Source organism: Dermacentor silvarum, chromosome 8 (assembly GCF_013339745.2).
Source record: "Dermacentor silvarum isolate Dsil-2018 chromosome 8, BIME_Dsil_1.4, whole genome shotgun sequence".
In the NCBI taxonomy this organism is placed as follows: Eukaryota; Metazoa; Arthropoda; class Arachnida; order Ixodida; family Ixodidae; genus Dermacentor; species Dermacentor silvarum.
Window position 1 is genome coordinate 82,648,229 of NC_051161.1, and position 23,249 is coordinate 82,671,477.

General features: G+C 46.9%; 1 protein-coding gene across 1 annotated transcript; it reads left to right on the top strand.

Annotated features, from left to right (window-relative positions):
• The first annotated feature begins 9,557 nt into the window (after nt 1-9,557).
• Nucleotides 9,558-22,425, top strand: LOC119462727 (amine sulfotransferase). The gene is made up of 2 exons (XM_037724014.2): nt 9,558-9,605; nt 20,582-22,425. The coding sequence occupies exons 1-2, from the start codon at nt 9,586-9,588 to the stop codon at nt 21,603-21,605; spliced, it is 1,044 nt and encodes a 347-aa protein (XP_037579942.2). The 5' UTR covers nt 9,558-9,585; the 3' UTR covers nt 21,606-22,425.
• Nucleotides 22,426-23,249: the final 824 nt, after the last annotated feature.

The window sequence follows — 23,249 nt, forward strand, 5'->3', positions numbered from 1 at the left end:
GACATCCTTCAGAACGTGATCAAGTACAGCGACGTCAAATCCATGAAGGACTATGCCTTGCGGAACTTCACCAATTTCTTCACCAAGCAAATAGAAGGGGAAGCGCCTGAGGGCCTTAAGGTACTTCACGAGGTCTCACAAAAGAATCCCTCCACTTTCGTAAGGGCATCGTCGGAGACTGGAAGAACCATTTCACACCAGAACAGAATGCAAGGCTGGAGAAAAAGGTTTTGGAGCGACTATACAATATGAATGTGGGTGGACACGTGGCGAAAGCACGGTGTTATGTAATCGGTTGCCAGCGTGAACAAACGACGTCAGGTAACAAGTGCCTCAGAAATTCTATAGTTACATCTATTTGTAACTAGTGACGTTTAATTAGGATTCTGTTTCATTTGATTACAATTAGCAAGCACCCCCTGATGTTTAGAACATCCTTATACTAAGACCTATTAAGACGAACGCCTCTGCTTTTGAGGGCACATTGGCTGTGTGCTTCGGATTACTTTCCCAGCTGATTTTTCTGCCTATTATTCATCCTGCACTACAACATCAGAACAAGTGATGGGTGATTGAATTGCCGCGTAGGCTCCTTACGTGCACATGCGCCGAGAAACATGTTGTGTAGTTATTACCGTTGCTCATGAAATTAACAAAATCTCAAGGTCCACAAGCAGATCATTCTAGACTGTTGGACGGGAGTATGGTGTAGCACTGAAATTACTCTGAACAAAAACTTTACTGGTTCCGTGAACAATAGACAATTTTTATTGCGCTCAATAAAAGTGTAAAGTGTAGGTTCAACTAAAATAATGGGCGAGAACCATGTAGAAGTCAGTTCGTTTTGAACTTGCGAGTCCGCGAATGCGACCTGGGGAAGTTCAGACATGAAGTCTTTGTAAGGTAAAAAAAAATAATAATAATAACTGGCTCCGCAAGCCTATGTGCCGCCATAAATTGCCGTCACGATACAAAGGCCCGCGATTATCCCCCTATCAAACATGTTTAGGCAGGGCGTAACAGAGGCCACAAATAAAATTATAGAGGCTTAGCCACTGACCGGCTAATTCTGTACTTGAAAAGCGGTCAACCGAAGTAAGTTTAAGACCGTGTATCATTGCGCGCAAACAACATGGACAAAAGAGGGAACACGTATAACACCCACGAAGCGCATACACGAAGCGCAAATTGCGCTTCGTGTGTGTTATGCAGTGTTCCCTCTTTTGTCCATGTTGTTTGCGCGCAATGACACACGGTCTTAATGGAAAACCAACAAGCCCAAGTGGAAACCCTACTGCGAGGTAACTTCATTGGCATCCGTGATCTCCACCCCTTCGTTCACTACATGTCACGCGGACGATGCTCAGAGGCGAAAGAACCGAAAACATAGGGGTAGAAGTTGTCAAAGAACAGAGCGTTCGAGCTGCTTTGCTGGTACACACGACCTTCGCCGCAATGGTCCCGAAGAGCCTGTGCCTTATTTCAATAAACTTTGTCAGAAACAGAAGCCGATGAGGCATCTGCGTTCATTTGATGCAGTCGAACTAACCTGCGGATTGCGTCATTGAAATGTTATCAGCCCATCCAACGAGCAACAAACAAACACACAAGTGGAACAATAAATTAGATGAGGCTTGCAGTTTACCCATTCTTAAGTGTATCTACGTTTCCGTGGTGATATGATTCCACTTTTCATCAAAGGCTAAAATGAAGATACATATTCAGTTCTCATTTTAACTTGCCGCTCTATCCTCGGTACTGTAAGACGCACTCTAACCGCTGACGTAAATGCTAGAGTGTTGCCCAATATACCTCAGCATGTACTTCAGCCCCTTGCCTACAGGATCTGTAAAAAAAATTTATTCCGGGGCTCAAAGTTCCTTTATTTTCAAGTGCTGTGAAATATTGTTTTTCCCACTAACAAACAGTTAACTAGCGTCGGCCATCTCTTCCCACTGTGTAGGGCTACACGGTAACCTGGTACGGGGTATTATGGTTCCCGTTACCGATTTGGTATTCTCGTAATGCATTGACGAATCAAGTGTGCAGTTTACTTATCATTCAATTGATCTTCACTATTCACATCAGCCATGTCATGCTAAATTCGCACGTGTATGAACGTGCGAATATTTCAGTTCAGCCAAAGCTCTCATGTACGCTGATGACACTGCCATTATAGTTACTGCTAATGATACTACCGAACTAGAGAGCATCGCGAACACAAAACTGAAAAAAAATGGCATACTGTCTCTCACGAACAAATCAACAGTAAATACTAAGAAAACTAAGTACGTATTATTCCTGTCACGAAACAAATTACTGGGTTTAACTGATATTAGATTAACAATTAGCCGGACCCAGCTTGAATCAACCAATCTCTTTACGTACCTCAGAGTGACCCTAGACAAGCATTTACACTGGCAACATCAGATTGATTCGACTTGCGCGAACATTGCGTCCGATGACTATGCTCTTCTTCAGATATTTGAATATTTTGATGCAAATACTCTGCGTGTCCTATACTTCACATTAGTACGTACTCACATGACATACTAAATCGAGTCGTGGGGTTGGACATACGATACTTACCTAGAGCCCTTCAGACAATCACAAAAGCGAGCCCTTAGAATTATTTTGTGTTCTGACAACGTTCCGGGACAATTTGGTCTCCCCAATCAAATAAATTCGCTTTTTGCCCTTCTCGGCACACGAACGCGGGCATAGAGTATAATTCTTTCTGAGGTCATCAGATGGCGGGGGTAGTGCTGTGTGCTGCAACGACTTGATTATGGACTCGCGCCTCTCTTGGGCCTTCTTCATGGAGATGCCAAAGTATCAACTTACTTTCGTGCGGTGGGGCGCATTTTGACTTGCCAGTCAAAAATTTTTTTCTTTTGATGGATGACCAACTGAAGCAAACTCAAAACCAAATCTTAAAGCTGTTGAATCTCCGCATCTAAGAGTTCATCACCATACAGGCCACTATCGCCATCTAACGAGCGAAACAGAAAACAGGTGGTATAATCCGTGCAATACGGCTTAGGGGGCGCGTCCAGCTTTTGGCCAAAGCCAGTCTCTTATTTTTCACTACAGTGGTACCTCTCTGAGCGAACCAGGTTTGCTTGCCATGTTTAGCTCGCAGAGCGAACCAAGTTCGTTGGAACGAGCCAGGCGCATCTGTGGTTAAACTGCGCGTTTCCTCGCTTCCAATCGTTTATTCTACACACAGTCAAATACCACCACGCTGTCGAATCCGCCATCTTGTCAGTGCTGATTGGGTCAGAGGGCTGCCACGGCTTCTCTGATTGGCTCAAGATGCTGCCACAACGGAATTCAACAATGTGGCAGTATTTGGCAGTGTCCCGAATAGCGTCCCATGTTTCTGGGCCACCATTTTCTCTCGCCTCGCCTCGCTCTCGATGTGTTTCCTCAGCCATATCAACTTCCAGACTGAGTCAGGTTTAAATCCGAAGTGTTTCTAAAAGTTCAGATGGGCATAAACACAATGTTATGCCCACAAGTTTATGTCCAAACACAAACACATAAACACTCCTTTCCTCCATCTTCCGTTACCTCTTTCTTAACTGCGAACATCACCCTTTCTTGGTATATATATATTCGGGCACGTTTTTTGCAAGCTGTTGTGATATAAACATTTTTTTTTCATTTTCGCATGATTAACCCATGTTCTGTAATGAATAATAGGTTCCCTATATAAAACAATGAGAAAAATGCCCCGCAGAACAAACGCCTAGCTGAATAAAGCCGCCTATTGAACGAATTAAACATTTGTCCAGAGAGGCACCACTATTAGTCTGATGTGGTATGGCTGGTTGGAAAAATAACACGCTTAAAACTTTGAAACACGTAAGATATGGCTGCCTAATTAATTTCTAAAAACCCTTTTTTGACGTCCTTTTTGCATCCTGTCGCACTTGACGAGTCCGAGATACGGAAAAAAAAAGAATTCTGTGAACTTCCAATGCCTTTTTAAAATCAAGGAATCGCCCAACAGTGTACATTTCATTTTCAATGTTGCTAATTAATCTTTATAGAAAGATTTCTTCAGAGCGGCTGCAACCGATTTGAAGTTCAAGTTGAAGTTTATATAGACAAGAGCAAATATTGGAGGACACTTAAGCTTCGCCTTTAAGAGTGAAACGCGATAGCGTTATCGGGCTCAATTCGCATCACATTTTTTTTTGTGAGTAGGCTTCACTAAAATAGACAACATGGGAAAGCCAGCTTACAAAGACCAAGCTTACACTGATCCCCTTAAAGTCGGCTTTACTTTTAAACACTAATGCGTTGCTGGGAAGACATTTTAGAGGATCAATTTAAGCCGTCTTATATCAAAATATTAAGGCCCTATGACCTTTTTTTATTAATCTATTAATTGTTTGCTGTTGCCCCAAAGCGCGCGCGTGTCGAAGATTTAGAAAGACTCGGTTTTCAACATTCCCCTCAATGTTGCCTAGAACTAAAGTACAGCGAAACACCATCAGAATTGGAGGACACTTAAGCTTCGCCTTTAAGACTGGAACGCTATAGCATTCAAAGATCTCTGGCTGCTTATCAGGCTTTTTTCTCGTATATTCAAATTACAATCCGTCGCTATCACACCTGTAGGTTGTGGTTAAGTCGTACTGTACAATTTTTCTGACTGATTCCACTTTGATAAATTCAATTTTTCTTCACCAAAACCCTGCATCTCAACGAAGGGCCTGCGCGGTCGGGGTGGTTCGGAATTATTTTCTCCTGCACTAACACCTTGCGGATGCCGTGGTTGCGGTTGATTTTTTCCACCACGGACGATGCCCTTAAAGCTATCGCGTTAAAAATACATTATTGTCCAGGGCTTGGCACAAAGGGAAATGATGCCTGCCTAAATGTTATTGACAAATAACAATGTGACACACTCGAAGGGCGACGCAAAAATGAAGAAATAATATCCATTGAACTGAATTGTGGAGTTGTTACGCGCCAAAATCACGATTTGATTATGAGGCACGCGGTAGTGGGGGAATCCGGATTAATTTTGACCACCAGGACATCTTTAACGTGCCCCCTGTTGCATCGGACGCCTCCTGTGGTGTTGCATCGAACGCGCACATGTGCAAGACGGCGCCGCGATTTTGATTATTAGACTTCACGAGTGTTTGTTCTGCGCATGCGCTAGACTGTTCGTTGGCTATATAATCCCGTGTTATGATGTGATGCGGGGATCTTTGGTTGATGGGACGCTGCCAGAATGCAGCCGCTGGAACAAAGACGTTTCTCAAGTACGTCTCGGCGTGCGTCACAACACCCCCAATGCAAGGGCCACGGGTATTCTTGCATTCATCGTATTCGCAGGCGCATGCATCTTTCAGCTTCGTGATAATAGTGTCAATTTCACTTATGGTGTTGTCGACTTGGCAGAAATATTGTACTGATTAATTGCGCTAACGCTTAAACTACTTTGTGAATGAGTGTATGGCATATGCATAATCGAGCGCGACAGGTTTACGTTGAGCGAAGTGGTTCCCAGTGAAAATGTGTCCAGCTGGGTCGGTGTGGTCACTACTTGCTAATGTTCGCAAAGCTGGAACAGCTTTCATCGCAAACGCCACCGAAAGCTTCGCTTAAGCCGATTCCCACAGCGTGGGGCATCCGTAGATTTTTATATTATTAGACATTCCTCCAGAATGGGTGTGTGTCACTGCGACTCAAGTCATAGGGAAGCCTGAAATGTATATAGATATCTGTCGTACGTACTTCTCTGTGGATGCACCTCTCGTCAACATTCTTCCGCCGATAAGAATCGCACATCGCCTACAGCTACAGGGGACAAGGCCGTGCGTGCGTCATCCACTACCACGCTGCTACATCGAAAACGTCGACAACCGGCACACTGGAATGCTCGAGTTCCAGCAAGCTTCGCGTCGTTTAGATTCCAACATTGCTTTGGATCTCAGTGTTTTTTTTTTAATTTGATAGAAATTATATGGACGCCAGATGTGCGTTCGTGCGCATCAACGGCGCATGCATGTCCCGCGCGTGGATGGTTAGAAGGCCTCAATATGCACGAGACAAACGCGGTACGTTTGGCTGCCAGAACGACCAAGTCAAGTTGGGCGCAACCTAACCCTCCGCTCAATGGGCTCTGCGGCGGAGAGAGAAGTAACGATAAAAACATAGTATTTATTTTTCTCACTAATGTGAGAGTAGCTTTCGCAAAATTTATGCTTCTCAATATACTTCTGAAATACGTTTCTCTCAACTTATTTGTCCGTGCGCATGGGAACCATTTTGCGCGTGGTTTGGTACGGTAGCGCGAATGTGATGCGGCTGACGACGAGGGCCTGCAGTAGTCGTCTCGTCCTCGGTGAGGCCGTCCTTGCTTCGCGCTCTGATCTCAGATGAAATCTCAGATGAAATCGATCTCAGATGAAATCTGAGATCGTGCTCAGTCCCTTGAGTCAAGGCACAGAGCATGATCCGAGAAGCAGCACGTCATCGAGTCTACTCGCCGTAATTCGAGACCGCTGTTCCGATAAAACGAACTTAAATGAACACAAACGAAGGATAAAGCTTCGGTAACAAAGCGTTGCACCCGTAGAAAAACGAAACGACGAGCTCTTCAGCGCGCAAGCCATGGGTTTTGCTACGATGCCGATCCGCTAGTGCACCGAGCGGCAGGCTTAGATTAGGGGAGCGCTCGACCGGCTGTCGCTCGCACTCTCGCTACCTGACATATGCGCTTATGCGGACCCCTGCAGTGTTGCCAGGTCGGACGAGGTGGCGTAGCCCAAAGTTGGAGAAATTGTAGCCCAAATGTAGCCAAACACAAAAAGAGTGCAAAATATTCCGTAGCCAAATGTAGCCATTTTTATTTGCAGTTTTATTTCTATATAAATTTTCACATTCAACTACGGGAATCCTTTTTTGCACAACCCGTTGTAACTAAATGTCCTTTCCGCTATGACGGTCCACATACAGTGCCTAGAAATAGTCCACATCACGCTTGCACACAGAACACTTTCTGGTTGGCACCGAAAGCTCTGAAGTTCCAGCGAATCGCTGCAGAGGGTGACATCATAGTGCTTTTATTTTATGACTAATAGAACTGAATTAATATTTTTAGTTATATACAGTAATAATAACTACGAACTCTGCTTTTTAGCTCACGTGAACGCAAAATAATGTTCAGCATCATTGAGCTCTCACGTGACATCTGCCTACGGCGTAGAAAAACTTAAGCTTTCCAGCGGTCTGCGACGGTGACGCGCCCACGGCTTCTTTTAATGAGCCAAAACCAGTGTTTCGCGCTATAATATCTCGCGTTATTTGTCTCATCGTCCTATCTTGCTTTCTCGTTAATTAGCTTGGCCCGGTTGCCTGGGGCACACTCTATATAGTTTCCATTTACATCAACCTGGCCGCCATCTTAGGTCCTCTAGCATACCAAGAACATGCGTTAAGTAGAAGTGAGAGACAACAGATATGACACTGGCTGTATCAATCGGTGTAAGCGAAGCTTTAAATGATTGCTGCGAAAACGGCACTCCAGTGTAGAGCACTGCACGCGCCCGGGCCGGGCGCGTTCTTACTTTGGGCTGCCCGCTCGAGCCCGATCAAAACTTTTATGGCGAGACCCGGGCCCGGCCCGCCACCCCTTTACCTTAGACCCGAGCCCGGCTCGAAACCGGCCCGAACCCGGCTCGAGACCGAAAAATCCATCTTTTTCAGAGTTGAGACGCCGGAGAATAACTCGCTGCACGTTACATGCACACCATCAGAAAGCCCAGGACCGGCCCGTGCCCGCGTCAAAAAACCCGAGCCTGGCCCGGGCCCGGGTGAAAAAACACACGCCGTGCCCGAGCCCGGCCCGAGCCCGTGAAAAAACTGCTCTACCCGGCCCGGCCAGGCCCACGGGCCGGGCTGGGCCCGGGCTTTCGGGTAAGCCCGAGCCCGTGCAGTGCTCTACTCCAGTGTAAGAAGGGCGCAGTCGTTTGCAGCGTCGAGCACATCCCGAACGTAACACGCTTGAAATGGCAAAAGCCGCGATGGCTCACGAAGAGCAAAGGTAAACGATAAATTGATAACAGTGGTAATCCTGTGAAAACCGGTTACTCTCAAAAAGCAAACCATGTTGATACACTAATAATTAGGGGGGTTTTACGTGGTAAAACCACGATATGATTGGGAGGCATGAAGCAGTGGGGGACTCCGGATTAATTTTGACCACCTGGGGTTCTTTAACGTGCACATAACTGTAAGTACACGGATGTTCCTACATTTCGCCTCGATCGAAATGCAGCCGCCGTGGCCGCGTATCCAACCCACGTCATCGAGCCAGCAGCGCGACACATCCCCTGCTAAGTTAACACACTGGGACGGGGCGCAGTGATGGCATCGTGGCAAACATGTTTCGATATTAGCACGTTAAGTACCTGCATCTATCACGTAATGGGCAAAGCATCTATAAGTAAACGCAGCAGGAGCCACTTTGGGCTCGGGGTCTTGCTCCCATTATTTATCATAATTTCTCGCATACTTGGCCTTCTTCCCCATGGTTCGATTCTTTTCTCCGAGGAGGATTCAATCTTAAGTCTAACCTATGGAAATGAACCTCTAATGTAAGCACAAACAAAAATTCATCTCTCAGGAAAAGGAAAATGGCAGTAAAGCTTAGCGTGAGAAACGTGAAGCAGGTCGACAGCTGTGCCCGGCGCGATAGTTGATCTAGAAGCCATGGCCATGAACACACTGGATCGTGTCATTTACCCGTGCTTCTTTCATGTCGGCGCCACGATCGCTCGACCCTATTTTATTGCTCTCTGAGCATAGTGATATTAGTACTACAGTGCACTGTTAAAAACCCTCTACTCCCAGGTTCATCCGGATGTCCGGGGATCGGGTGTTTCACGGTGAAGCGCTATGTAAGTTTCAGTACATCAAAGATCAAAGCCACTGGCTCAGACAACGGCGCAGAGAATGAAGGGTGAGAGGAGGGTGGAGGGCATTTCGCGCACGCACACACGCACAGGCGCGCTGCCGGCTCAGCCAGCTAAAACATAGCCATAGAGATTTGTTTCTACTCAATCAGAGCGACCTCTGGAGCGTTGATTAGGGCGCCACTTAAAGCCCAAACAAAGCCAAGTCGCACATCTTCAGTAGCCCAAATATAGCCACACAGCTAACTCGTCCAAGTCGATGCCAAAATTTTTTTGTAGCCCAATTTGGCTATATATAGCCAAACCTGGCAACACTACCCCTGAGATACGCGCTAATTGTGACGTTGCCTGGCGTCGGTTGCTGCGGATTGCCGACTTTCCCCTTTAACCGAAAACCGATCAAATATATTTCGGTTTCACTCCGAAACAAAATAATGAATAACGTTTAGGTTACGTTTTCGTTCCGTTCCGACACACTGCTGACTACTGGCATGAGCGGTGTGCACGGACACACTTCCTGCAGAGCAGCTGCGTGCATACGGCACTCTGGTTCATTTGGCAGTCTAAGCGGCACAGGCAGCACAGTTGGAGCTACAAACGTGGACCGTTTTACTTCGGCCTCGTCAGGCCAGCGTAGGGTTCCTCGATGTCCGCCTCCGCTACAGGGTGAGGACACAGCTTTTTTGTGGGTGCCATCTTGGTTCGAACGTTCGCTTTCGCTGGCACTGCCCTGCGTCCAGCGATTGAGCGCTTTCGGTAAAATGTGGGGAAAGTGGGCTCAGCTAATCCCTTTTGATGCATATGTTGTCAGTAACAAATAGGCGAGACTTTGTGTAACGTTAAATTTAAGCTACGCTCTTCGGTAGTTTTAAATGTAAATTTATTCAGTCTGTTCATTTCTTTTGCGCAGCACCAGTGCTTACGATGCTGCGGTAACGTAGAGTTAATCTTGACAATCTGACACATTTTATCCCCTGCCAGTACATTGCCTAAGCTGCTCTGGACGTCTGTTCGTCACTTTCACAACACTCACCGTAAAGAAAAAACAAGAAAGGAAACTCTCACGACAGGATTAAATGACCACTGACAACACTCAGCGCGAACTGAATCATTTCTTTTTATTATTTTTAGTTGTAATCCTTGTAAGCTTCAGAGGTAAATGAGCACCGCATGCTATCAGTCGGCTTTCCCTTCATACTGCGTTGAGCGCTTTTTTTCCTCTCTGCAAGTATAAACCAACTCGCCGAAATTACTGCTTCAACTTAGCTTCAATTGAGTCTTATGCCAGAGTGGCCTTGCACGTAGCATAGAACTAGTGATTGCGGACGTGATGCATGCTGCAACGCGCTGTTTCTCATAGTCGCCTGCTCGCACAGACTTCGACATTGAATTAGAAAGGCTTCGTGCAGTACGTCGGCGTGCCGAGAAGAGATACAGACGCCCAAAGTCACTTCTACACCTTAGGGAGGCTAGGCGCACACAGAAGAAAATACGTCGTCGCATGGACATGTAAATTTGACAACGAACGATGGAATTCATTCTGTAACTCGTTGGACCCACGCAATGCGCTCTCTCGCGTATGGCGAACTCTCCAGGGCCTTCGCTCTTGTCCTGAGCAACGCCACCCCTTTAAGGCACTGGCTCTCCACCAAGGCTGTCGAGAAGTGGATGTTGGAAAATACTTTTGCACGGAAATTGCAAGTGACAGAGTGCTACAAAAGGATCTTGAATTGTACGAAGTTCCCCTCATGGAAATTTCGGCAATGGACGAACCTTTCTCCATGGGAGAAATGGAGGCTGCTTTAGCCATTTGCAGGCGTTCCTCTCCGCCCGGACCCGACAACATAACGTATGCTGCTCTCCGCCACCTTTACCATGAAGCACGAGAGATCCCACTGCATCATCTCAATGTCTCATAGAGTGACGGTGTTGTTCCCCCTGAGTGGAAGTGTAGCCGTCTTATACCAATCTTAAAGCAAGGAAAGTCTCCCCTTGAACTGAAATCCTATCGGCCTATTGCTATCGCCAGCTGCGTTGGCAAGTTGATGGAAAGGATGATCCTCAAGCGCCTCGAGTGGTTTCTTGAACATTACAGTGTTTATCCAGACGCGATGACAGGTTTTCGACGTGGCCTTTTGCCGGTCGACAACGTCATTGATCTCGTGTCGTCGATTGAACAACAGAAATCATCCAAACGCATCTCTGTAGCGCTATTTTTAGACGTGAGGGATGCTTATGATAATGGGTCCCATGAAGCAATTCTTGACGCGCTCGTGGCTGCTGAAATCAGAGGCCGCACTTTTCGGTGGATTCGGAGCTACCTGACCCAAAGGAGCTTCTTTGTAGTCACCGAGGATGGTCAAAATACCGACCACGATACCAGCCGTGGGGTTCCACAAGGTGGCATTATAGCCGAGTTTTGTTCGGCCTGGCTCTGATTGAGCTGGCGGAATCCTTGCCACAGCCTGTCAGTCTATCAATTTACGTAGATGACATCTGCATCTGGGCTTTCGGAGTAACTCGCCCGCAAGTTCGCTCAAGGTTACAAAAGGCTGCAACGATGACGTCTACTTATCTTCAGAGACAAGGTCTTGGCGTTTCAACAGAAAAATACGCATTAGTCGCCTTCACGCGAAAATCGATGGCTGAATACCCCGTGTCTATTAATGGCCAGCCTATTTTGTACAAAAAAAGAACCATCGGTTTTTAGGGATCACTGTTGACCGCAACCTCTCCTGGAGCCCCCATGTATCCTACCTAAGAAAAAGACTCCTCTCGATCAGTCACCTCTTCAATGTCACCGCCGGAAAAGCATGGGGACCGTCGGTGCGTTGAATTTGCTGCAACTATACAAAGCGCTCTTCGTGGGTTTCTTGCGTTACAGCACTCCGGTGTTGTCAAGCGCCCGGAAGACAAACCTCAGAGTGCTTGACAGCATGCAAGCTCCAGCACTTATAACTTGTCTTGGCCTACCGCGATGCGCTTCAATAGCCGCAACAATTGTCATCGCCAATGAACATCCCATCAGAACGTATGTCGCCACAGACACCCTTCGAAATCATCTTCGACACCTTTCCCGACTACAGTCTCAACGCCTTGCTTCTCTCTCGGAAAGTAGACCAGATGCAACTTTTTCAGGCATTGTAACCTCCTATCGATCTTTTCTTCCATCAGACTTAACGCCTGCAGCAAGACCACCTTGCCTTTTGTGGTGTCTCCGGCAGCCACAAGTGCAGCTTTCCATTCCAGGAGTTACAAAGAAGTTCGACTTGCCTACTTGTGCACTGAATCAAGCTGCTGTACATATGCTGCATGATTTCTACTCTGATCGAATTCACATTTATACAGATGGCTCTTCGACACTGACCAGCTCTACTGGTGCGGTAGTTATTCCGTCGGCATCATTCTCTAAGAAGTTCAAGATCAGCCACGTCACAACATCGACAGGATCTGAACTTGCCGCCCTCCGTAGCGCAGCGCTTTATGTGCACGAACAATCACCAAATAATTGGGCTATATTCTGTGATTCAAAGGCAGCGCTACAGTCACCTTTATCAGCTCTGCGCCGCAGCCCACATGAACAATTGGTAGTAGAGATACGATTACGCTATCATCAAGCGGTGGTCAGAGGCCACGACATTATATTTCAGTGGCTACCTGGGCACTGCAACATCACTGGCAATGAATGTGCCGAAAAAGCTGCCCGTGAGGCACATGAAGAATGTGAAAGAATCTCGATACCATTGTCGAGAATGAATGTAGCGCGGCACCTTAGCAGTCTTGCCCATATTATAACTCTGAGAAAATGGAATACACCGGAGTTTACTAACCGGCGCCTATATGCCATGGACCCACAGCAAATACAACTTTTACCAGGTTTTAACCGACAGGAAGAAACGTTACTGTGCCGCCTGCGAACAGGAGTTCATTTTACAAATGCTTATTCATTCCCAATTGGGATGACAGACAGTGCCAATTGCAGCACATGAGGTGTTGAGGCAAACCGCCCGACATCTCTTATGTGACTGCCCCAGATACGAAGATGAGAGGAGTGCCCTTCGGTCGGCTTTGGGGAACTTTGACGAAAGCCCTTTTACGGAGGAGTAGATCTTGGGCCCGTGGCCTCGTGCGTCTGCTATGTGCAGAGAGACAAAGGCGCTGCTGCGTTTTTTTGAAGTGCGCAAGCCTGTATGATGACCACCTGTGACGAAACTCAGCGATGAACGCTTGACTGTGTAAATGTGCAAGGTGCGAACTTCTCTCTTCCTTCTCTTCTTTCAATCCCTTCTCAACTTCCCCAGTGCAGGGTAGCCTACCGGGCTCAGCCTGGTTAACCTCTCTGCCTTTCCCTTATGACTTTTCTCTCTCTCTCTTTCTCTCAATCGCTGTTACTATTCCCTATATATCTTTACCTCCTACTTCGACTTTCATCGAATGCATAAATTATCCTGTAAGCACTCGCTGATTCTTCTCCGCAGCGATTCTTTTCTGGGTGATTTTGTTCCACACACAACCCAGGGCACCATCCGCCTACGTGCTCAGTAGATAACAGTATCTCGGTAGATAGCATCACCACAAAAATACAGCTGAGGCACATCATTTTAGGTCTAATGCTGCTAATATTCTCTTTATGAAGCTATAGACCAGATATTGGAATTTTTGGCAGAAAGTGAAAAAAAAAACTACAAAAATTTGCGTAGGAGGCGCAATGCTCTTTGAAGAGACAGCGGAGATGATGGGTACCTAGCTAGTCCTGGCTTTTGGGCTAGGCTAAGCACTACCAAGTCATCCCCAGCATTTTCCGTAATTTATTGATTATTGATCGATTGAAAGTAGGTTGATTGAGCAACAGCTTTCTGTTGCTCAATACGTGCTACGTAAAAGTGTTTTTTTTCCGCGCGTGAAAGAAGCCCGCGAACACACGCAAAGTGTCTCGAGCGGCCAATCGCGCGGCAATTTTGTGTGTACGCGCGGGCTTCTTTCACGCTCGGAAAAACACTTTTATGTAGCACGTATTGAGCAACAGAAATCTGTATAGATAGTGTTCCGTGTTGCTCTACAATTTTATCATTTACAACTTTCTCTCCTCCTCTTTCCTCTTCTCGCTCTCTGCGCTATCGCCGTCTTTCATCCCCCGCTGCGTTCGCTCTCATCCTTTGCTGTGCTCGTTCGCTCGCCGCAGGATCGGGCCCCTAAGAGCTGCGCTCTAAAAAAGAATCCAAAGATGAAATTCAACGTTACAAATGGGCAGCGGCTGCCTACGGCTTCAAGACTGTCATTGCCCCCTCCATCACTCGTTCATGCGCCTAACAATGACACAACGAAATACGAAGAGAATAAGTCTTTAACAACGTGCAAAAGAACTTTCTGCGGCCTTACCATGAAACGGCGACGAAGCAGTAGTGTCAGACGCTGGGAGAATTGAACTCAACAACGATCCTTGGGCGCAATTTGACACAGTAACGACACCGCGAGCCGGGCAACCGGGCCTGACTGGGCTTCGCACGTGCTGGGTCGTGCCGCCTGTCGAGCTGCTAGCCAATACCGCTGCCATGGCGGCAGCCACTTCATCGGGAAGCACGTAGGGCCGCCTGCCGGAATCGACGAAGCTCGAGCTCGGCCGCGAAACGGCTTGATTGTCCACTATTGTCGTGTACTGTGTTACTCTATATGACGTACTGAACCAGCGACCACGTTTAGAGGCCTTCTCGCTCTGCTTGCTTGCAGGGGCCGCTCGTAAGACGTGGAGCGAAGGTAAAAAATATGCGGATCCCGCGCACTGTGGGAATCAATGTAAGCGAAGCTTTGTATGCTGTTTGCTTTGACTGACGATAATTGGCGGTGATGTTGGCGGCGAATGTGTAATTTGTTCAGCGTTTAGTGCAATTAGAGAGTGGCGGGTTGGTGTTAAACGTTACCTTGTGTGCACCACTGCTGTTTGCCTGCGTAGTCCGCAGAACACTACAGGGAGACGCGTTTGCTTGAGGCGTTGTTGTGTCTTCTCTTCTTCTTTCTGGGGTTTTACGTGCCAAAACCAGTTGTGATTATGAGGCACGCCGTAGTGCAGGGCTCCGGATTAATTTCGACCCCCTGGGGTTCCTTAACGTGTACTACAACGCAAGCACTGCAGGCAAGAACACTGTCGCGGCTTGCACAGATCAAGCCGCTTCGCGAGTTAATTCTATTGCATTGATCAGATTCTTTATTTGGCTTTCTAAAGACACTTGCCCGGCGTGAAATGGCTGCGATTGCTCGACGTCTTGGAACCCGCGAAAAAAAAAAGAAATCGGGACACTAGACAAACACTAGCGCAGACTACGAACAGGTATTTATTGATAGACACTTGAATATATATATACAAACACAGGGTGCGCGAACGCGACTGCTTCACTTCGCGTCGGGAAATGAAACAACTGTTACAAAGCTGACACGTGCAGCAAACGTTCGAATGATCACTTTTTTTTTTTCATCCGCAAAGTTGGCTGACCGTTGTGCCTCAGCGGTGTATTTAAGCCTTGGTTATGTGCGCAATAAAAATTGTTGTAAGTCAGCGCTCTTTCCTGTCACTTCTCTCGCTTCCCATGTAGATCGTCGCTCTGCTAACCAAAGATGCGATTCATTCATCCGAACATCCCCAATGCAAAAGAGTCACGTCCTGAATCAGTGAAAACGTAAATGCAATCTAAGCATAACGGCTAACATATTACAGCCTCTCGTATAAGTGCTGTTTCGAAATGTAAAATGGCATATAAAAGATACTATTTATCTATGGTTTACGCAACCTTGGCCGCGCACCCAAATTTGGCGTCACGCACACGGCCTTCCGTTCTTGGGGGCAATAGCGAGGACGAAAACAAAAGGGCTGCCGTGGACGAAGTTTGTACCGAACAGTATACAGGCGCACACGTACAACATATATAGCACGCACAGCCGTCACGTTTTAATCAGGTGAAGTCGAGCAGAGAACTGAACAATGCTTGGCGTTGTTCACCGGTGCCACGTAGTTTCAACGTGCCCAAACTTACGCATTCCTGTCAATGCGTGCACGACAGTGTTCGATGCCCCGTTCGAAATCCCGACTATACCTTTCCAGCTATAAAGCCTACTCACAGTATGGAAAATGATTTACACTTGTCAAGAGTATAGCTTGTCCTCGCAAAGTATATTTGCAGCGCCTAAAAAGGCATGGACTGACAAAGCTGCGCACTATCAGTGGTACCGTTCACTAAATAAAGAGGGATTGGTCAGTTGGATACAAATCCAAACCGGCACGTATCCCAATTTGCACATCCTCAGTAAAATACGTCCTGCGGCATAGCCTCCTCGCTGCCCCATGGTGCTCAGCTAAAGCAACCTTATTTCATATTATGTGGGCATGCCAGGCTATCACTGCCGTACCCCCCATACAACACCCTACAGCGGAGAGATGGGAAGAGCTGCTGGCCAGCGAGAGCCTGGACGATCAGCTGAGTCTGATTGACCGGGCCCGCAGAGCGGCAGCCGCATGCGGAGCCCTGGACATGCGGAGCCCTGGACGCCCTGCCACACGCGAAGGAATCAGCAAACGTGTGTTGCCGCGACGTCGTCGCCGAATTACGATGTTTGTCCAGTGTTACGCTATCGCTGATGAGTGGCACAGGATTATCGCTGTCTTTGATGTCGTTCCCGGCTATATTCGAGCTGTTCATTGCACGCTTCGCCGTACGAAACCTGAACAGATGCGCGCTGTGCGTCCGACGATACAGCAGTGTACATACGTATAGGTACACGATTTCGCTGGTTGAAGTCGTTACCGTAAGCTCGTGTGCCACATGGCTCGGATAAGCATCTCTGCAGGCAAGGCTCCGCTTACGCAGTCTCGTAGCCCAGTGTGTGTAGCACCTTGAAAAGACAGAAGCTCACGGTGTCGTTACTGCAATGTATATTTGGCGCCGTCCGCACATATATCCTCAACGACTACTAACTACACTGAGAGTTTAAAGGGCAAATCCTGCGATCTTTCGATGTCCACTGGCCGTAATAAAATTCTGAATGTACGTTCTCTTTTGCACTCTGGTTATCTGTGCCAAACGACATGGCTGCAAGTCATTTGGTTTTCCTGAAATTGAATTTTAAAGATTGGTTGCATGTTCGCGACTCATGCCCACGACTATATGACATTTTGCTGGCCACCCTGTGTTTGTGACGTCAGCGACTAATCGTCACTTCACCCAGAAACGACAAAGCGGGCTCATTTTCCTTCGAGACAACGGCCGACAATCATCGTATTGGCAGACGTGATAACCGGTGCTTCTCTTTATCTTGCCGGAGCACAATGCGTTGAGTTTGGCGGTGGGTCAAAAGGAAACAGCGATCCTTCAGCGCTCATGTCGTCTCTAAAATCGCCGCTGTCTAGTTCGAAAGAGCTGGGAAAGCTCCCGTGTCGTCCGAAGACATCGTCAGCTTCGCTTTTTGGCGTTAGCACCACGTGTACTGCGTGTTTAGCCCGCATTTTACGTGTTTACATTACGGTAGTGTAGGATCTGACGTCATCGACTTTTTGTGACGTCACACGAAGCAGCTAGCCGTTTAAGTTTCGGTACCTCGTTTATTGGTTGTTTGAAACTTTTTATTAGTTACTAAGCAAACTGAAACCACCCTACCGGTGACAGGACTTCCAGGGCCATTTGAAGATGACAATATTCTGGTATGGTTAAAAACGTCGGAGTTGCCCTTTAATGCTAAACACGTGCATTATCAATAAAAAAATGTCGACAATTTACAATCAAGGTGTTTACTGCTACCACTAAAAAAGCATACTTAGCTTATTGTAAGCGGTAAACAAAATTTTAACTCGGAATCCAAACCCGCTTTCTTTCTCGGATCATTTGACCTAGAAAATTGCACACGTAACATTATGGAAGTGGCAGCTGATAGCTTGCTAGAGGTCGTTCTTTAAGAACTGCAAAACAACAGAATAATGACGTATACTTTTTTTCGGATGTTCAGTACCGTTTCAAAACTGTATTTACGTTCGTTTGGAAGGGGGAAAGTTGATTCTGCGGAAAAACTTAAGATGAAATTTTCATCCTGTTCTCGTTAATTAAGCGATCTAACAACGGTGCCGATGGCAACTGCGTGTCATCACAGATTGTACATCACATCTTTTGTTCCGCTTCTGCGCGGAAGAAAAGTTCGGAAAATTTTACAGTTTGTGTCTTCCCTAGTTTCGACTACATTGTTATCCTTGCATTTCTATACATAAACGATTGTCTAGTCCGGAAAATAGGCTTTCAAGATCTGTGACGTCATGATCATGGGCTGCGGAAACTTCAAAGCTGTATATTATCTCCCTCCCTTCGTTCGTCATTTCTGGCTCACCAAGCCACCACTCTGAGTAAAGGTATTTAATAGTGTCTCAACATATTCAATATGTTTATCTGATGTTCCGTCAGAGCTACTCAACCATATCTCAATCTAACATTCGCCTCTAGTGCCCCGGTAGGCCAAATATTAGCGCTACTTGTCCTAACAAACATAAACAATATCATTGGAGTTTCAGAATATGCGTGACAATTCCCTGTGATGCTTGTAGAGCTCCACTCCGTGCAAATCTTTGCTCCTTCGCGTTTCACCTAGAAACACCGGCAGAGTTTCACCGCGTTCAGCACCAACCAAAGAACTAGCTACGTTGCAACAAGATCAAAAGTCGTCGCCACAGTAATTGAAGCTTAATACGCAAAATATCATCTGAATTTATCGCGCTCTGCAAGGTTGAGTTTAGAGCCTGACAAGGGGCTGCTCTCGTCAAAATCTAGACTTCTGACGTTTCGTGGGTTTCCAGCTTCGGCCGATATCGCAAGCGCGAATCCCTGCAGGCGGTATCCTTTTGAACATTTACAGTCCTCATTAATGACGTTTTGCTTCTTTGCTAATGCGGACAGCGTCACATATAACCTTGTTAGCACTGATAAAGTCAGTAAGAAAACTAACCAGAGGCTGATCTATTTAACATTCCTGTCGTATATCTTTTATTTTCCCTTTCTTCCTTAATAGCCATAAAAAGACACACAGATCTAACGCAATGTTGGAATCTAAATGATGCTAAGCTTTTGTGAGTTAGCGAGGTAACAGCAGCAGCGGATAACACGAGCTCAGCCTCGACGCCTGTAGCTGTTAGCTGTTTGTGTCAGGAGGACGAACACCGATGTGTACGATGCCTGTCAAGAGTAAAATTCCTGCAACTCTTATCGAGGGAAGAGTGCGGAGAGATGTGTGCACCTCTCATCACATATCGGATTATGTGCTATCAAGCGCCGAAATATATAACGGCATGTATCTGAAAATGTATAAGACTTTGCATCCCTTGTGTCACAGTGGCACATTAGTTCTGGGGATTGGCTAAAAATTGGCACATACCTAGTTGCACACAACCATTGCTGAAGTTGTCTGTTCAGGCACGTACCCCTCCCCCACCACTTCGGTCATTGTTTATTTTCCTTACTATACGCCTCTTCAGCAATCACGCTGTTACAGGAGGGAAGCAAACACATGCATAGCGTACTCCGCACACACACAACACGCTCTAAGAAGACAATTCCAGTTTACTCCTAAAGTGCTCCATTAGGATGGTACAAATAAACACTTTTCTGAATCGAGGGTGTTACATTCAACAATACTTCTAATTACAAAAAAAACATTATGTTTAAGGACATCCTCCCTCGAACCACGCGGCTAGGCAACGAAAGAATGCGTGATATGACTGGTCGCAAGTATCAAACGGAATTCATGCGCTATATTTCGTGAAGGTTCAGTTAATTTTCCATTCCTTGAGCCCTTCTTCATTGGCTCGGACGCCGCCACCGTTGCCGAAGTGATTGGACTTGCACTGTGTACGACAAAATGTACGAAAAGAAAAATGGCTATGAGAGTATCTCTACAAAGTACAACCCATCGTTATAACAAAGCTCAGAATAAAATTTCATCTACTTATCCCTCTGTGTTTAAGTGGCGTTAAGACTAGCGCCCTCGCAAGCCAGTCATCGCGAGTGGGTCCTTAAAATGAATCGAACTGCAAGCTGCTGGAATCCCTCGAATCTGTCACATTTTCCCACGTGGGCCTCAAATAGGATATCGCGTTTTAGTATTCTTCGCATTATTGTTTTCCGCATTTTTAATCTTGCATCACATGGAACAGCTTTCACTTTTGGTCTGAGAAGACCCAGCTTACATTGGGCTGACACGAAGACGCTTCGTGATATTAAATGAAGTTGAAAATATCTACTACAAGATATATTGCATTCAGATCGCGTAATGTCCCTGTTATTAACTGCGTTAAAAAGCCACAGAAGTATTTTTATTGTTTCAGACAATTATGAACCTCCGAATCACGTAAATGTATTGCAGCTGAGAGAAACAAAATAACGAACAGGCCGTCTAATACTCTAGATGAAAATGCAAGAGGATACGTACAAATTACATTTCGAGCATTTTCGAACCCACGAAGAAGTTACCCTTTCAAACATGAAGGCCAAAAGTACATGATACCAACCTAGTTGCGTAAACAAAACGAAACAATGTTGTAAGAAAGCTCTAAACTTGAGTTCCTTACCCTCTCGTGTTTCTGTACCAAGTGATCTGTTGTCCACTCTTCTAACTTGCAGGCAACCGAGCAGCACCACAGTTTCCCAACAGATACAAAATTCGCACCTGAACATTTCTGACAAGTCCAGCATGGCTGTCTTCGACGTACGCCTCCCCAATGGCCCACTGTACCATGATATCGACGGCGTAATACGACTCAGCCGAAACATCCCTGCCGAAATGCTACGCTCCGCGCTCAGTTATAAGCCGCAGCCCGATGACAAGTTCGTCGTCACGTATCCAAAGTGCGGAACAACGTGGACACAACACATTGTCTTCTTGATCTTCAACAAAGGCGTGCCTCCGTCCAGTGGCCTGGAGTTCCTTAACAGGAGCCCCTTCATCGAGATGATAGGTGCCGACAGTGTGCGTGACATGACAGGTCCCGGACTGATTAAAACGCACCTTCCTTACCACCTCTGTCCCATGCATCCGCAGGCCAAGTACCTCTACGTATGCCGCAATCCTAAGGACACTTGCGTGTCCATGTTCTACCACACACGAGGTTTCATCGGATATGACTTCGCCGATGGCAAGTTCGACGACTTCTTCGAAATGTTCATCTCCGGCGATACCGAATACGGGGACTACTTTGACCACGTTCAGGGTTGGTACGAGCACCGCAACGACCCGAACGTCCTCTTACTGCACTACGAAGACATGAAGGCCGTGCCGCGAGAGAGCGTGCTCAAGATTGCCGAGTTCTTCGATGAGACCTACCACAAGTTGCTGCTGGAGAACGAGGACATCCTCCAGAACGTGATCAAATACAGCGACGTCAAATCGATGAAGGACTACGCCTTGCGGAATTTCAGGAACTTCTTCGCCAAGAAAATAGAGGGAGAAGCGCCCGAGGGTCTCAGGGTCTTCCACGAGGTTTCGCAGAAGAATCCTTCTACGGATATCTTCATCCGCAAGGGCATCGTCGGAGACTGGAAAAACCATTTCTCGCCAGAACAGAACGCCAGGCTGGAGCAGAAGGTTTTGGAACGACTAGCCAACACGGATTTGATGGACATCTGGCGTAAGCACAGTGTTATGTAGTCGTGGCAAAATCACAATGTGTCAGCTCATAGCGGCTGTGAGTGCATTATAAAGTAGCATAATTTCCACTGCAAGCAGCGTCCATCCTGGGATGGTTTCAACTTCTCTCATCTCCGCAAACTAATTAAGCTAGGCATCTTTACTTTCAGGGACACATCTTCGCGGTCATAAATACGTTGTAGCTCAAGAACACCTTTTTAACCTTCTGGCAGACGGAGTTAAACCACAGCACCCGCAAATATTGATCACAAACGGAGGTCTTAAATTGGCATCTGAGCTCTCGAAGCGCTAGTATCCGAGCAGAAGAGTTGTTTTAGCACATGTTACAACCACACAAATAAAGCAGACAACAAAGCCATTGAAAGCGTGGGACACTTGACTGTTATCTTTAATTGAAAAGTAAACATGCAGAAAGTGTATTAAAAAAGAATTTGCCGCAGGCGGAGTTCTAACGTGCGTCTGCCGCATCTTCTTTCTTGACTTTTAGTCATATTTTGCTGCAGCGATTCAACTGAACGCAGCAGCAATATCTGACAGAGTTCAATGTTGAACAGTCCGTACTCTTGCACACGCTAGAAGAAAATGTTTTTATGCCAACTGCGTTGATATCTTTTTAGTTCCTGGTATATCATACTCATATATTTCAAGTTAAAGTCTTATATAGTGTATAAAGCTTTACTAACTGGGAACTGAGAGCGGCTAACGGTGCGTTAGGACAGAAGCGCGAGTCCCAGCACGAGTGTCGAAACCATGCCTAGCGCTGGTGATAATGATTGGCCAGCGTTCGTCGTCTTCACTACAATTGCCCCCTGGAATGAAAAGGAGCTGTCCTGGCTAGAGCACTGCACGGGCCGATTTTTGTGGCCCGGGCCCGGCCCGGGCCCGTTTTTACATTGGGCGGCCCGCCCGAGCCCGATAAAAACTTTTATGGCGAGACCCGGGCCCGGCCCGGGCCCGGAAATAATCTACGTTACCCGCCCGGCCCGGCCCACCACCCCTTTACCTTAAGCCCGAGCCCGGCCCGAGCCCGACTCGAAACCGGCCCGAACCCGGCCCGAGACCGAAAAATACATGTTTTTCAGAGTTGAGAAGCCCGAGAATAACTCGCAGAAAGCCCGAGCCCGGCCCGGGCCCGCGTCAAAATACCCGAGCCCGGCCCGGGCCCGGGTCAACAAGCATACGCCGTGCCCGAGCCCGGCCCGAGCCCGTGAAAAAACTCGTCTACCCGGCCCGGCCCGGCCCACGGGCCGGGCCGGGCCCGGGCTTTCGGGTAAGCCCGAGCCCGTGCAGTGCTCTATCACACTAAACATTTTCACACCCTTAAGGGTGTTAAAAAGGGTGTTTTCCGCATTTACACCCTTGTGCACACCCTTTTAGCACCCATTTTGTTAAAAACACCCTATCATATGGGTGTATACGGCACATAAGGTGTGAAGTTGCTCAAAGAAGGGTGTTAAATCGACGTCTGAAGGGTGTTGAATACAAGGATGCATGCATAAATCTGGCCATAAGAACGCGCATACGTCCGCGCAATGAGCCATGTGTCTATGTATGTCATTTTTTTCTAAGATACTGATGTTACTGGCATGACGGGCACTCCAAAACGTATTACCTTGAAAAGTAGACACATTCACTTGCAATTTC

Coding starts and splice junctions, on each gene's coding strand:
- LOC119462727 (XM_037724014.2), top strand. CDS start 9,586: ATGTCCGCCTCCGCTACAGG. Junction 9,606..20,581: donor ATGTCCGCCTCCGCTACAGG/GTGAGGACACAG, acceptor TCTAACTTGCAG/GCAACCGAGCAGCACCACAG.